Source organism: Lutjanus erythropterus, chromosome 6, assembly GCF_056507025.1.
Source record: "Lutjanus erythropterus isolate fLutEry1 chromosome 6, fLutEry1.hap2, whole genome shotgun sequence".
Taxonomy (NCBI): Eukaryota; Metazoa; Chordata; class Actinopteri; order Lutjaniformes; family Lutjanidae; genus Lutjanus; species Lutjanus erythropterus.
In genome coordinates, this window is record NC_139322.1 from 1,804,446 (window position 1) to 1,821,495 (window position 17,050).

General features: G+C 38.1%; 1 protein-coding gene across 11 annotated transcripts in view; it reads left to right on the forward strand.

The window, feature by feature from the left end:
• The first annotated feature begins 904 nt into the window (after positions 1–904).
• The window catches only part of tpd52l2b (tpd52 like 2b), a 32,096-nt gene continuing 15,950 nt past the window's right edge, over positions 905–17,050 (forward strand). For 4 of the 11 annotated variants that reach the window (XM_084720166.1, XM_084720167.1, XM_084720168.1 and 1 more), the window contains exons 1-4: positions 905–1,160; positions 5,736–5,893; positions 8,499–8,647; positions 12,698–12,757. In XM_084720166.1, coding sequence (XP_084576292.1) covers positions 1,142–1,160; positions 5,736–5,893; positions 8,499–8,647; positions 12,698–12,757 — 386 coding nt within the window. In that variant the 5' untranslated portion in view covers positions 905–1,141. The remainder of the gene's footprint in view (positions 1,161–5,735; positions 5,894–8,498; positions 8,648–12,697; positions 12,758–17,050) is intronic. The other 7 variants (XM_084720170.1, XM_084720171.1, XM_084720173.1 and 4 more) reach the window with 3 other exon arrangements.

Sequence of the window (17,050 nt, forward strand, 5' to 3'; positions counted from 1 at the left end):
TTTTGTGCCACATTCATCTAAAACTATATCCAAGATGTTATTATTATGTTTTTTTCTTTAACATTTACTAGAGTATGTTTTAGAAGCTACATTAGAACAGGTATTTATACTTTACTTGAGTATTGTGATATTTTTACTTTACTAACTTTTTACTACAGAATGTTTTTTTTTAATCCTACTACATTTATTTGTATTTTTTACATGCAAAAATATATGATAAAATATGAAGAAGCCCTTTACCATTAAACTAAACAAGAGTGAATAAAGTACTAGTAAATCTGCATTACTTTTGTTACAATTACCAATAATATGCTTGTACTTTTATTTAATTAGCCATTTGAATGCCACACTTTTACTTGTATGTTTTTTTGTTTGTTTTTTTAACTTTTAGTTAAGTAATGTATGTTATGTTTTTGGTGATTCAGTATTTGAGAATATTTTAGACTCACTTAGTTGTTGTTTATAAGAAAAGAAAAGACAAGAAAAAAAATTCTTCATGCTGAAGAAAATTGCTTAAGAATTACGGTAACATAAGAACAAAATAGAGAAATAGTGTAGCAAATATATATATGTACGGGGGTAAATGCAAAAACCAGTGCAGTAACAACGTAAGTAAGATAAGTGGGAAGAAAATAATCAAAAAAGAGAGAGAGAAATAAAAATAAAAATAAAATAGAATAGATAGCATGAATGACTTTGAAGTCTATATTGCATAAGATGTAGAAAAAGTAATATTGCACATAACATACATTCTACTGCTGCTTGTAAGGGACTGACTGTGATCTCTGAAGACATGAAGAATCAATAGATGATAAATAAATCATTCCACCACCATCATCATCATTAGGCAGGCGTTTAATATGACCTTTATTTTGAAACTCCTGACCGGACGCGCCTGGGTCGGTGTCGTCTGCTTTACGGCGAGTCCTTTTAGCTGAGCTGGCTGTCGGGCTGTTTGGGTTGGAGTGTTCAGCCTGTTCCTGTCGACGACTTTCTCTGAGTGGGAGCAGTCGCTAAAACCAAGCCGATTTCTACACACCGAGTGGAAAACACACCGTACGAGTCTGCTGTCCACAGTTCACACCCGCCGAACTCAACTTTTAACTAAAAAAAGGAGCTCCAGCTCTGTCGAATCGACGCCATGGACCCCGCCAGTCAAGGTAACGTTAATTGTTAGCTTCGCGAGCAAGTTAGCTAGCAGGGTCGTGTTTAGAAGGGAACCCCAGACCTGCGAAAGATCTCGCGAGATTAAATATTTTAACCCGAGCCGTGATCCTTCCTTAGCCTTTACCAGTTGTTTTCCGACAATGAAAACCCGCAAAGATCTTAACCACAAAGTTGTCACATTATAATTCGTAAATAGTTTGATACGCATTCACGATGATGCAACAACGCTTACAAATCTCGCGAGAGGTCTGCAACTCATGGGTTCCCTTTTAGGCACGACAACGCTTGGCTCAGAAGCAGAAATGAGACAAACTGTTTGCTAGCCAGAAAGCAAGGAGTTGGAATAAATAAATATACAGCTAGGAAGTTTATCACTTTATCGTTTTGCTGGTTTATTAGTTTGATAGTGTGGTGTGTTTGGAGCTAATACATGTTAAAAATTAAACGGTGGTGAGGACAGGACGGGCCCGCTGCTAAATGACAGGGACAGGAGCAGTAAGTGAAACGGATCGTGTTACTAGTGTCACCAACACAATTTCATCAGATGTGACTGACGTTAATTCACTTAAGAAGTGGACGGTGATATCTTCTGTTTCCCAAAACCGTCAGTTCTATCGAGGCGAGTTTAATGCTGTAAACAAAAGGAGCGGTGTTAGCTGAAACTAGTGTTAGCAGTTTGTTTTGGTGGTTTTCCAGAGCTCAGCGTCAACTCGTGTTTCTCTCTCGTTTACCCGAATACGTTTGTCAGTAACCGCACTTTATGAGATAACAACATATTTGATTTTTGCTGAGTAAGTGGTGACAGCGTCCGATGCTAGCATGCTATCTCTGCTGCTTTATCATTGACACCATTGACTGTATTGACAGATGTTGACTTCCATCCTCAGCTGACCAGGCAGCTGCCAGATAATATACAGGTGGTTAAATCAGTAGATACTTTATCAAATAATTACTGGTGCGTCTGCTTTAGCATTATATAACCATGTCTGACCTTGTTTACCCTTTCCTTTTTCTTTCTTTTTTTTCAAAATTGCTTCGATTTATCGTTTTGAGCATTTTATTTTGGAAAAAACTCTAAATTCCCTGATTTCAGCTTCTTAAATGTGAATATTTTCTTGTTTCTTTACTCGTCTTTGACAGTAAACTGAATATCTTTGATTTATGGTCAAAACAAGACATTTGAAGACGTCATCTTGGGCTTTGTGAGACACTGATTAACATTCTTCACCATTTTCTGGACCAAACAACGAATTGATTAATTGAGAAAATAATAAACCGAATGATGATTAATGATTAGTCGCAGCCTTAAAGGTAATAGGCTGAGAATAATATAGCTACACCAGAACTTCAACGATCAGTTGACTAATTGATATTAATATATGATATTATTACAAGAGATTATATATTATATTATTAGAGATTATGTAGTTATTATATGAGAATTAATTGTCAAATATTTTGATCCTTTCAGTGATTTTCAACCAAATGTGTTAAAGATTTGCTGGTTCCAGCTTCTTAAATCCGAGGATTTCAGCCCCTCCAGGTTTTCACACACTGTTTTGGGGATTGTTGCGGCCTCAAATTCCTGATTTCAAATCGCTTTGATTTTTTAATATCACAAAGTTAATTTTTCATTTGGTATCTCCAGGTCATTCTGGCTACAAAAATCCCCTCGGGGCAAAAATCCCCTCGGGGATGTCGTGATGAGTCTTCCAGGGCTGTATTCAATATTTGTAATGATGAGTGGCCATGACGGACATGTCATGTTGTATCAGACTTCCTGTGCTTCAGGATGAGCGCTGTTAGGAAGTGATTAAGGTTGCCTACATTTGTCTGTCTTCTAGTATGACGTGAACTAGGGCATGTCTGTCCAAATAAAATCCTGCTGCTACCGTTTCCTAAATGATGCAGTGAAACCTGAAAGTTTCTGTCTGAGCCGGGGACTTCTTGTGACTGATGCCCTCTCACATTACAACTTCATCCTAAAAGAGTAACATTAACAGACGTGCCTTTGTCTTTTGGCTCCATTTTAATGTTTGGTGATGATGATTTTTAGAGCTGCAGCGATTAATCGATTAGTTGTCAATTATTAAATTAATCAACAACTGTTTTGGTAAATTATTTTGAGTCATTAAAAAATATATTAAAATTCTCTGATTCCAGCTTTATAAATGTGAATATTTTTTGGTTTCTTTAGTCTTTATGACAGAAAACTGAGTATCTTTGGGTTGTGGACAAAATGAGACATTTTGGGGAAACACTGAGTGATATTTTTCACCATTTTGACGTTTTAAAGATCGAACAACTAATTGATTAATCAAGAAAATGAGTGACAGATTGAACATAATTTATTGCAGCTGTAATTATTTTGTTATCTTGTGAGAAATCGGCCAAATGCAGACAGGAAAAAGCCTTCAGTAATCTAAAAACACCAAAAATAGATGTCAGAATTGGTGTCCGTCTGAATCAAACTGCAGGGATGTCTTTACAGAGCTGTAACTTTCTGTGGACAGTCAGCTATCTTACAAGGAGAGACCCATCATAGAATTACCTCAGAGACTAATTTCTTCATCCACATGTGCAGGAAATAGACCAGGATGCAATGCAGCAGTAAGACTGAATTTGTAAGTGAGGGGTGTGGCTGTGATCACAGGTTACATGCCTTACAGACTAGTTGGACTGCTAGTCAACAAGCAAGAAGAAGCAAACTATGACCTCGGTGAGAAACTAACCTTTGATTTAAAGCAGCATAACTTAAATTGAATCTGGATGGTTGTGAGAAAGCATTCTGGGAAGTGTAGGAAACCCCTTACCGAGAGAGAAATGACAGTACAAAATACAGCAAAAAGAAGAAGAAGAGATTTAAGGTCATCTCCTTTTCTGTTCTTTTGTGCGCCTTGTTGTCTCTTTTTAACCTTGCTGCTGCTGTTTCTGTCAGCCAGTCTGAATCAATATACCTTGAGGGTGGAGCCGACATAATCTCTCGCCAGTTTGTATGTGGATATTATTGCTGAGACACACACAAGGCTACCTGCAGATAATGATAATCTAGGTCTTTTGCAACACTACCCTGTTTGTGCAACCGTTGTCTTGTGTTGTCTGGTTTGTTGTTTTGCAAGTCAGTGTGCAGTCAGTCGTGCAGAGATGATTCCTGCACTGAATCAGGGAAAATGGCAAAATCAGTGTAGCATTCAGAACTGTTTGCATTCTTGGATTTCAGTATAAGATGCTGAAAGTCAGCTAAAACAAGTCCTGAAGTCGGTGAGACTGAGGTTGACAGCCTGTGTGGAAGTGGGTGTGTTTGTAAGCAATACGAGGTGCGAGTTTACCTTTCATAATAGGTTTGTCCACTGAATAAATACTGTGTGAATGTTGGACTAAGACTGCATAAGGTCTATTTTTACCCAGTGTTTCAGGCAGTGCCTCCAGATTGTTGTTTTTTTTTTTCTGTCTCTTGTTGTGTCCTTTGTGCCAGCTCTGACTGTGCCAGACTCCCCTAGCTGCCAAATTAATGATGGTGTCCTCAGGTGAATGACGCAACACAAAGTCATTGTCATAAAAATTCAGACAGTGAAGATTTTAGTGTTCAAACTGGTCTTTTTGTGCGGTCACTGATCTTTGTATGATTTAATGTTACACAAGAAAAGGGGCTACAGACTGATGGCAGTATTATATTAGGGCCGTATAGTTTCTGTAAGAACGTAATCTATGTATACATACATACATATATTATTATTATTTTTTTATATATATCATAAAAAAATTAAAACTGTCCTTCCCAGTTTTTCAAAGTCCAAGCTGGTGTCTTTAAATGTGTCATTTTGTCGGTCTAAAACCAAAAATATTCAGTTTAATATGATCATAAACAAAGAAAAGTGGGAAATCTCCATATTCATCTACTATCAAAATAGTTTAATCAGTTAGTTACCAGATTTACTTGCCCAACATTGCATTTTACTTGCCCAGGACAAACAGCCAACCCTTGCAACCATTATGTCTTTATTTCCAAAAGATCTGCCTGCTGTAAAATCTTAAAAATTCATCCCCTGAAAATAAAATTCCCTGATGCTTTGGTCTGGTGGACTACTGGGCTTGAAATGCATGGGGAAGCCCTGAGAGTAGATTACAGCTGTATTTTGTTCTCTTTTGAAAATAGTTTCTTCCTCTTTTTGTTTTTATTCGTTCTCTCTGGTCGACTGTATCGTGACATTCCTGTGTACAGAAAGTGAAAGGTTTCCTGATTCTCAGACACAGGGATCTTAAGTTACTCTCACAGATTGCAGTTCAGCTAATTGCCACTTTCTCTTCCTGTCGGATATCTCCTGCTGGCAACACAAGCCTTTTCCTGGCCTCGGGTTTTCTGTGTGTGAAATAGATACTGGGAGAGGGATCATCTCAGTAAACCACTGTTGGCTTTTAACACTTTAACTGATCTAATTGTGTATCTGTTAACTCTCCTGCTGCCTCTCCGTTTCACTCTCCCTTCATTAATTTCTTCTGTCGTCTTTCCCCCCCTTCCCTTTATCTCTCCTTCTCTCTGTCTCTCTATCGCTCTCCTGCCGATCCAGATATCAACCTGAACTCTCCTAACAAGGGTCTCGTTGTGGATCATTCAGACAGCCTGTCCGATGTGCCGGTGGAGGGAGCGGTGGGGAACTCGGCCAACCCTCTCCCGCCCGGCCTGACAGAGGAAGAGGCTGAGGAGCTCCGCACTGAGCTCACTAAGGTAGGGTCCAGATGTTCCAAAATCACCAGGTGTTTACATGTAACCATAGGATACAGTAGTAGTGTATATTTTGTGGATGCTGTAAAAAAAAAAAAAAGTACCCATGCAGTCAGAACACAATTTTTCTCAGGCCTTAGGAAGACATAAATAAAAGGGAGCTCTGATTCCAGTGTGGGTTTCCTTCTATTTTATGTTTTTTACATGTAACATGTAGGGCTCAACACTAACTAACCACTACAAGTGGATGTGAGGTTGGAAACCAGATATAGTATGCCAGCCCTGTTGAATTACTGTTTTAGAAGAGCTAGTTTTGAAAATAGTAAAGTGTCAATGTGCCAGACGTTTATATTTCCCACGTCTGACCTGTGAAGTTAAAGGAATTTAAATGTGTAAAATAATTTTGAGTTCACAACTGTTGCAAAAGGACTTCTTCACACTGTCGGCACTAGACCATCAGGCAAACAGTTTGTGTCAATGAGAAGGCGTCTTAAATAGGGAGTGGTTGTAAGTCTGCAGTCACATTCCCCACATGCATAAAAAGGGATGTTTGAATGGGTAGCTACATAAAGGTTAAAACCACATTCTCAAAAAATATACAAATTACAAAAAAGTCTATAGATATTACATTGGCAAATATTGTAGGTTATATTTGTAAATGAGCTAATAGGGATGCATTTTTGTTCTAAGTCATAAAAGAAATATGTACAAAAGTGCAGGAAAAAACAAAGCATGTTTGTACTCATAGATTAGAAGTAGCTTGTTGTTCTAATAAACACAACATTGTTTCAGTTTTGCTCTCCTAAATTCTTTCTGCTTAAACAGCCTTATTAAAACAATGGATGGGCTAATTAGCCTACTAATAAAATGATAATCTTCTCATGTAAACACTCAAACTTAGAATGTTAGCAGGTTATTTAAATAAGATTACAATGATATGCTTTTTTTAAATATTCATAAATCATCAAAGGGTTGGATTTGGCCCACAGGCTGCCAATTAAATAGTCCTGTATTATGCAGTTATACATTACCTTAAAAATGAGAATGTGACATTACAGAATGTTTAAAAACTTTATTAGTCATCTGTGGTTCAGTAGGATGTGCTGTCTTGAACTGGGGAACTCGATCACGTTCATCGGCTTTACAGTGTAAGTTTCCATCCAGCTCAAAGATGTCAAGAGTTCACTTGTCAATTCTCTTTTTGTTTTTCGTTCAGCTTCATCTGGTTCTTTGTCAGTTGAGTCAGTTTGCGGATTTGTGTGTAATTTTGACAGTTTAGTGAAAATTTTCACTCCATGGCCAACCATGCAGTGTTAAATACCACTAATGCAACAAATAATAAAACATATATTGGTTTTTGTGTGCATGTTGTTGCTATTTGCTGTCCACCTCTGATGGCAACTAAAGAGCTGCTATTGGTGGAATGGTTGCTATTGGCAACTGTTTCTTTTGAGACCTGTAACTACCTGACTTACAAAGAGTTACTTAAAATTATTTAAAAGTGCCAAAATGTCAGTTAATGTTTATAACATTTACTGCTTACAACCTCAGTTTTTTTTCTGTTTATATGACCTATAATTTTAATCACAACCTTTGTATTTTTTCCATGTTGCCTTGATAAATTTTCACCTGTTTTATCATTATCCTCGTTGATACGACACCCGTTGTTTTTAAATCCGCTCTGCAAGTAAATGAGACTTTTTGAGGCAGATAAATGTCAGAGTTTTTTGACATTTTATGGACTAGCCCAGGGTCAGGAACCTTTAATTTAAAAAAAAAAAAAAGCCATTTTTGGCCAAAAAAGAAAAAAAGTCTGAAAATCTCTCTGGAGACTTTTCTTGTGGAATCACCTTAGGATTACAACAATGACAAAAATTAAGATGTTAAAAAATATCAACATTAGGCCTATTCATTTCTGTTAAATATTTGAGGGCAAAAAAGCTGCAAGTTGCAAATCCCTGCACCAGATACATGGTAGGCTCTTGTCATTGCAGACATTTTGGCACATGATGATAGGAAAAGTACAGCCACAAATTATAACAACAATGGTGGCTGCATTCCATTTCAGTATGTCAGTGGCAGAGTCCAGGTATTGTGCATGCTCACTCACTGCCTTGGCTAACTGGAATACTTAAAAGCAACCAGTAATGGCATTATTTCAGCCTGTGCTTTTCCTGCTACAACCAGTCAGAATGTCTGTGATGAAAAAGGCCTGTTGTTTAATCAAAAACACATATTGGTTGAGTTTTCTTGGCCTCTCTCAAGCTGTGCAGGAAATAAATGGATTCCAACATAGTAGACACTTCTGTGGAGTCATGGCAGCCTGACAGGATGAGACCATGGAAATGATCAAAGAAGATGGAAATGTTAGGAAAACAAAATGAGCTCTAAGGGGCAAAGAAGAACATAAGACATATGCCAACATGCCTCTCAGAGTAGAGAGGATGATTTGAATTTGATCCTGCAGTAGATGATAGGAAATACCTTTGTGTTTCTGAGTGGTAAACAAATAGAAATCCACTTCTGGAAATCTAGAAAAGAGAGGAGCCGTAGCCAGGTAGAGGAATCCCCCGACTTAACTCTTCATGGTGGGTCTGTTGTGTTTCAGGTGGAGGAGGAGATCAACACCCTGCGTCAGGTTTTGTCAGCCAAAGAGAGACACGCCACAGAGCTGAAGAGGAAACTTGGCCTCAGCCCACTCAACGAACTCAAGCAGAACCTCACCAAGAGCTGGCAAGACGTACAGACCTCCAACGCGTATGTATCAATCAGACTGCATCATTTGAACACAACACATGACACAGAAATACACCTGAAGAAGTTTCTCAGATATTGTGTTACATGTTAGGTCCGTCAGTTGTCTTAAAAGTTGAAGATACTCCACAGGGCTCCTCAAATTAGCATTTAATTGTATATTGAACAAACATTTGGACATAGTTGACTAGAAGGCCTTTCACATACAAAATCATTGCACTGCGGATTATAATTTTTCTGTACTATGAAAAAGAATTTCACAACTCTGGAAAGTTATCAAGGCAGCAGTTCATTTATCCTTCATTTGGCGAAGTAAACAGTAAAATTAGCCTGTTCATGTGACAACGTAATTATCAGGATGCGCCCCTGCAAATATTTGATTGGCCCAAACCATGTGTTGCTGAATGGTGTAGCATTGGTGCAACTTTTTTGCTCTACAACCATTCAGATTCTTCTGCTGGATCCATCTGTGGCCTCATCGAAACGAATGAAGGGACTCATGTTTTGACTGTTTCATTTTTAGACAGACAAATAAAAAAATCGTGGAAAAATACACTAACCATGTTCCCATCAACGTATGTTTATCACATTAGGAAAATTTGATGGAAACTGCAAAATTTGGAAGAAAAAAAATCTTCCTCACCTTCCAAAAAAGTGTGTATGCTCACTTGAAGTAGTTTTTGCTCATCAGCTGTTTCCTCGTGGCTCTCATGACTCTAGAAACACTTCCATGATCTCTTCCACACAGATGATGAAACCTTCCTCACATTAATACATGAAACTAACACAAATGTCTCTTTTCTACATTATTTTTCACTGCCTGAGGTTTGATTGGCATCCTTTTAATTACATCATCTTGTTGCAACTTCTTCTTCTGCAATGAGATCACCAGTTTGTTTGACTGGAGAATTGGCGCCACTCATTAAATACTTTGATGAGCCAACTCTTAATGATCACATTTGGATGGAAACAAGCTTTCATCTGTATTTTCTTTTGCAGACTTGCTTAAATTTCTGCTAAAATTTGCAATACATTTGAATGAAATGTCTGTATATTGTCTGGTGCAACCGAGGCTACCTGAAAACGGGATGCACTTCAGCAGAAATGTTTTAGGAAGATAGAGGATTAAAATAGGATAATATATTTTTACTAATCCAGTTTACTTTTAAAAAGTAACTGAAATAAGATTAGACCTGGAAGAAATCCCAAACAAAAATTAATTTCCTACATTTTTAGAGCAAAATTTCTACCCCAAATGACGCTGAGCAGTCCAATGAGACGACCCTTGAATCAGCTCTTCATGCAGACGTTCTGATGGGAACTGCATCATCAGAAAGAACCCGTCACAAAATGACTCATTATTTGGTGACGCATCCAGGCCTTTGAAGTCTTTACATTATTTTCTGCAGAGGTTTACATTGTACAGGATGACTGCAAACCTTTTAAACAGATGAAACAGAGGCAGTTTTCCATGAGTTTATCAGAGGTGAAGGTGCTGCATTAACAGACATAATAATCATGTTTTAAAAGAGACTGTGATCTCGATTGTTAATCAAATGAGTCACAGTTTGAGAGCAATTATTTTTCTGCAGATTTTCATATTATGCTAACTCTTTTCTCAAACACAGCAGCTGCTCGGTTTGAAATTAAATGAAATGCTTAACATCATCAGATTTCACCAGTTAATTTTTTGTCACTAAAAAGATATGATTACACATAATTTATTGAGCAGCTGTTATTCCTCAGTGGGAGGTTTATGAAGGTGGTTTGACAAATTTAAATGAGCAGACAACAAACTTCTCGGTAAAATGATGTGACTGAAACTCATTATTGAGTTTTTTCCGGAAAAAGAGATCATTACTGTGCTGCATCTGAACTCATTATGAAGATGAAACCACAAATCTGTTCACAGGGAATCATGAAGTGCCTCTCAACCCTACATTTCTTTTTAGTTCCTCTCTTAGGAAACAAGGACATAATTAATCATGTTTTATATTTTGTTTTTTGGTTATGTTATTATTAGGTGGGTAGTCTAAAAGTCTTGTCTTGTCACTTGCATTTTTTAAAATTAAAAATCCGACTTCATTATTTTGTCAGGTTTTAACAGGTTTATGACAAACTCGTCTCAATTTTTAAGGAATGTAGGACAAATAAATCAAACTAACAATATTTTGAGGAGATTTAAGTGTCCACTTTGTCACCTACCATACAGAATATCCTCAGTATCGCTCATCTTCGTTGTGTTTACTGAAACATATGAACAACTTTCATAATAAGGTAGTCCTTGTTGTTGTTTTCATACATTTAAAATAAACATACTAAATAAATTAAATTCAAATTAAATTCTAAATTTGCTCTTGCTCTGTCACTCGTCTGTTTTGTTCTTCTTAGCTTCTTCCGTCAACATCGTCTTTGCCTCTGCTTTCATTTTCATTGAGGTGCTGAGCCTGGTTACGTTGCCTGCCTGTCTGGCTCCAGTTCTGCTCCTGTGTTAGAGGTGTTAACACCAACACTCCCTGGTGCTCTGGCGAATTCCCAGTCCTGCTAACTGAGTAAACTAGCTAAGAGAAGCTAACCGAGAGTTGAGGCAGAGCAGCGGGGGACATCAGTCTCCATAAAATATGATCCAGGTTCACCAAAGCCCGTGACATAGTTGGTGGTCTTGTACGGAGCACAGAGTGTGAATCAGAGACACCATTCACCCTGTTACAAGTTGATGTTAACTAATGTTGCTTTCATCATATTTTTAAATCTTATGCTGCTGTTGTCGCTGGAGGACACAGTTTTGTTCCAACAAGTTGATGAACGGGAGAGAACGATAATCCTTAAATGTCAGATCAGATCTGTTCCTTTTAAAGCTTCAGTCTGCCATCAGTCCTCTATTTATCATCCTAAAGGTGAAGTGCTGAGTTTGCCGTTAGTGATTAACAGGGTTGCTCATTTCATTTTCATTAATTTCTTGGTGAATAAAAAGCTATATTTTTCTCAGCTAACACAGGCTTAAAAAACAACCAGTTTTCTTCCACAGTGTGACTTTGGTGATTCCCTGACAGCCTGCATTTAACTTCACTAATACCAGCAAAAAATAAAAGATCACATTACATTATTAAAGCGTAACTTCAGTATTGTTCAATCTGGGCTGTATTTTCTCATGTTTTTGTGTTATATGACCAATGAGGGCATCAACTTTTGAATTGATCCAGGATTCAGGGAGGCCGCTGCAGCCGTCAGCTGTGAAACAGGCTGCCATGTTGTTCTGTTGTGCTGTCAAAGTGCTTCCCAGAGCTTTTTGAGTAAGATCGATTTTGTTTTATAACCAGAAACAGATGTTCTTCTCAAAGCTCTAATATCGCAAATTATACCACAATTGTAATATCAGTCAAAATAATCACGTACTCAAGACATTTGTTTGCCTCATGATTACTTTGATATTGCAGTGAATGAGTGAATGTCATTCCCCCAGTGCTTCCATACATGAGTGCAGTGTGCACACATTTGGAATGAGCGCATCAAAGCAGTTACTGATTAATAAAAGCAACAGTTTTGGCTTTAAAAAAAACAAAAAAACCTTTCACCCTGCATTTTGGTCAGAATTTTCAACAAAGGTGGTGGCCCAAAGTAGAGAGAAATAATAGATAGGCAGAGAAAACCCTACTTAATCTTTAGGGCTGAACAATAAATTGGAATTTATCAAAATCTCAGTCAACACAATTGCAATTAGATATATCTTCAAAATTATTCAGCCCTATTACTCTTCAACACAAAAGTCTCTCTCTGCTGGCTGCAGTGTTGTCACTCAAATCTGGACTAGTTTCAAAAATTGTTGACCTCTTTAGTCAGTTTGACACAAAAACCTGGGAAAATAGGGTCCTGGTTGAAAAATACTGAAGTTATCCTTTAAGACAATGGTTTGAAGAGTTGTAACTTAATTAAAAACACCCACAGTTTGAAGATTCTTTTGGATTTTCTAACCCTGGCTTCCTCTTTGTAGAGGTTCAACAAGGATTCGAAGCAGGCTGGCTCAGAGTAACACCTTCATGTCTCTGTTTCTAGCTATGTGAGAACCACTGAGAAACTGGGCGAGTGGAATGAGAAAGTTACCAGTTCAGATCTGTGAGTCCATGCACTGTTTGCTGCTCGCTCACCGGCGATGTCTGGGTTTCTGCTGTGTTTGCTCTCTCACGCTCTGACTTTTACTCACTCAAACACTCTCGATCCTGCTCCGCTCTCACCTCCTAACCATGTTTGAGAACGCTTACATTTCAACAGTTGGTGTTTAACTGTGTGTCTGTTTGGAGGACAAACATTTATCTGCAGTCTGTTGATTCTTCTGGCTTCTGTTGAATGAGATGCTGGAAATAAGTGTGCATGAATCTGTTGAAATTTATTACAGAAAGTTAAGTGTTTTTTTTTTTTTTTTTATTTTAGGTGTGATTGAGCTTAACGTTCTGTAAAAATGGACAAAACTGGAGTGAGACCAAGTTTAGTAGTAGTATCTTAGGTGCTTTTTGTTTGATTTGCTGGTTTGTTATCATCTTTGACCTGTTCCAGAGCTTTTTTTTTGGTTCTGAGGAACCTGCATTAATAGATCCAGCTGCTGTCAGGAGACTTTTGAATATGTAGCTAGACTTTCAGCACTGAAGTGGGATTTCATGTGTCTCGATTTTGGTCACCGCAGCCTGAGTTACATAACTGATTCACCTGAATCTGTGTTTGTCCACTGTGGCCTCTGACTCACCTTTTTAGCGTTTGATAATCAGATTTTTTTAAGGTGGTGCCATAGGTTCAAGAAGTTTGAGACGTAGCATGAATTATTTAACAGAAATCAGTGCTGACACTTTTCTTTTTCTTGTTTTTCTGTTTCTTAAATACATATATATCATTCTCTGCATATTCTGAACCCTTATCTGTTAGCTTTCTTTCTTTCTCTTTAGTTTTCTGTCTCTACCTTCCTCCTATCAGTATCATTCATCTGTTCTTTACTTCCTCTCTCAGAGGTCAGGTGTCCTCTCTTCCTCCATTCAGAACTGATGACACATGTCCTCCTCTCTACTTCCTCTCCAAGTCAACATTTTTCTATATTTTAAGCTTTCTCAGATGCTTCCTCTGTGGTTTAACCAGTGGTCATGCTGGAAACTGACACTGTTGTCTGTTTCTGTATTTGCTACATGAAAAGAGAAAATCACAGGGATGTTTTCTTTAGCTGTGAGATGAGGGCAGGAGTCGAGGAGTTCAGTGCAGAGAATTAAAAGTCGAGGCTTTGTTTTGTAATATAATCAGGCCTCGTGATCGTTATTTAGCTTGTCTGACAGCCTTTTTAGTACAACGACACCAGTCATCAACAAAGACGGTTTTATTCTGTTGTTCTTGTTAACCTAGATGTCCAAATTGACTATTTATATGTCGAAAATCAGGCTCCATTAAGACGCACACTGTTAATGGTTGGCCATTACATAATGATTACAGCCTGAGGGCTGATTGGCTGGATAAAATCAATTGGCACACAATGGAAAAACATAAATGATGTAATGATACAATAAGCAGAGTACAACTGTGGCCTGATGTGACCAGTGAAGGAAGCAGCGGCTGACAGCCATTACTGGTAATTAGTCATGTTAATGGATGGATTATGAGACAATGAGCCCCTGGAAACAAACATGGAAGAGGCCCCAACAAAAAAAAATGTGTGTTTATCCGGATGTGATGTTCTCATCACTATCGATTAGAGCTGGAGACAATAAATACTCGTTACTACTGCAGCGTCATTTGGGGACTGGGATCATCGAGGACTGGATGCCGATTGTGTCCTTTCTCATTGAAGAAAAAATACAGATGTTTGTGGGTGTTAGTGAGTATTTGTCCACTGTAAAAGGAGCTCTATATTGTAGGTTAACTTTAACTCTAAAGTGCTGAATTTGCTTGACAATAGGTGTGTAAGATCATATCAATACACTTGAGTATCATGATATTGTATTTTGTATTACTCAGTCGATTCTCACAAAACTATACCATGATACAGGCAAATGGGGCTTCACAATTCATCAAATTTTTATCGAAATCACAATATGGCTTTCTGCAATTTTCAGATTGCAGGAGGTGCGATATTTGTTAAATGCAAAATGTGTGTCAAACAACTTTTAAATGAATGAATGTCAAGAGGCAGACATGTTCTGTCCTACAAATCAGACTTTTTGCCTGTATTTACATATTAGACAGCGATCAGTTTCTGACTTTACTTACCAAATCTAGCTCATCCAGGGTTCATTTGAATCTCAGATTTTAGGGAATAACAGCCACATCTCACCCTACAATAGAGGAATATGAAAGCACCTTTGTAGGGACAAACTTTGCACAGATACAGTTAGGGTCAGACATTTGAAGATAACATGTTTCCCAAAGCCTAAGATGATGTCCTCAAATGTCTGGTTTTACTCACAGCTCAAAGATATTCAGTTTACTGTCATAGAGGAGTAAAGAAACCAGAAAATATTCGCATTTGAGAAGCTGAAATCAGAGAATTTTGACTTTTTTTTTCATTTAAAATATACTGATCAATCGGTTGTCAAAATAATTGATGATTGACATAATAATAGATTAATTGTTGCAGCTCTATTTGAGTGTATGGGATTTTGAGAGGATAAAGAGAAAAAATGTGATCAGGAACTCCCAATTTTTCATAATTGTGTGACCACGGGTGACCAGGTCTTTTAGGCCTGTTCAATAATCCATCTGTGGCCAAGCTAATGATAGAACACAACCAACTGACAGCTTTATCTTCATGTGTAGAAATACTGTGAAAAATTAAAGCTTCTTCCTCACTACCAATAGGTATTTTCATATTGGCTGACCATCAATAATGCAATTTTGCGCCTCACACGTGAACTATTTTGCCCCAAGTAGACAAGGAAACCGCTATAACCAGAGACGGACTGCTCACTGGCATTAACAAAACAAATTTTTCCTTGTGTATCTGATCTTTTAGTAAAGTATCTTGGTTGTAAAGTTTCTTCAGGAGTTGGATTGAGGTGCAGATTTTTAAGATTTTTCTGTCCTGTTGCTGAAAGAATCCAGACCCTGTAGTCAGCAAGAAAAACAGTTTTCTGCCCCTTTCATCCAAGCTGCTTCTGCTGCTGCTCTAGAGTCTGAAGCTAATGGAATTTTCCATGTGGCTGCGTCTGAAATGAACTGGATTGGCAAGCTCACTCAGATAGTTATCCTATCCTGACAGGGTGACACTGCTGACACTGTTCTTGACTTTTACACCCACATACATTCACAAACAGCGGCAGCAGGTGCACTGGTCTGAGTTTGTGGTGTTTGCTCTACTTTCACACACAGAAATAGACCAACATGTCGACTCACTCATGCTCACACTTTGAGTCATGTGTTTGCCCAAGCAGCCAGAATAATTGTGGATTAATACATGTTTTCTTAGAAAGGCAGGTACATTACTTTTGGTTTAGGCCGACACAAACAATTCCATGTACAGTGCAGGAAAAGTGTGGGGTTTTTTTGTTTTGTTTTTTAAAATCTGTTACCCACATGCAGACACACATGCGTGCGCCCTGATTGTGCCTGGCAACCAGACAGGCAGCTCAGACTTGCTTCTGCAGGAACAAGTGGGAGGAGAGGAAAGGAATGTGAGAGATGGAGGGAGGAAAGGGAAGAGAAAGAGACGGTGTTTTGCTTCGTCACGTGATGAGGGAGAGGGAGGTTATGAGGTGCAAAGAACCGGACGGATCTAAACAAAGAAATAAGTGGGTTATGAATTATGAATAAGTTGGAGGCACAAAGACTCGGAATGGGTTGCCATGAAAACTGGAGTGGGTGGAGAGAGTCAGTCAGCCGTTGTACTTGATTTTCAGCTCAGTTAAGTGTGCTTTATTAGCATAACAGTAAGAATCAAACAGCATTTTCACCACAGAACGAAGGGAGAATTTATTAGTTTCCCTCTAGCTATGTGTGTGTTTCACCTAAAAATGTTGTGACAAAAATACTAACTAACTACTGTTTTATATTGGCACTTTTGTGTCGTTCAGATGGCTGAACTGTGATTCGTCTTAAAATAAATAAATCCTTGTCGAAAAACAACTGCACACAAACATCTGCATGTAAAGAGGACAAAAACTGTTTCTAAATGATTGTGTCCTCTCCTGTGAAACAAATACAGCAGTGAAGTGGTGTATGGACAGACGGTATACTGTGACAAGGCCGGTCTGTATGAAGTCACTGTGCTGTACAGTGAGCAGCATTGTGCAGACATCAGTCCGGATATAGAGGCTGGCCTTGTGTGGAGCAGAGCTGTCTCCTGTTACTGTAACAGTATTGAACCAGGGTACGAAAAAAATGACCCCGTTATCTGCTAGGTCATTTCTTATTTTATGATTCGGCATGTGATGCTAAGCA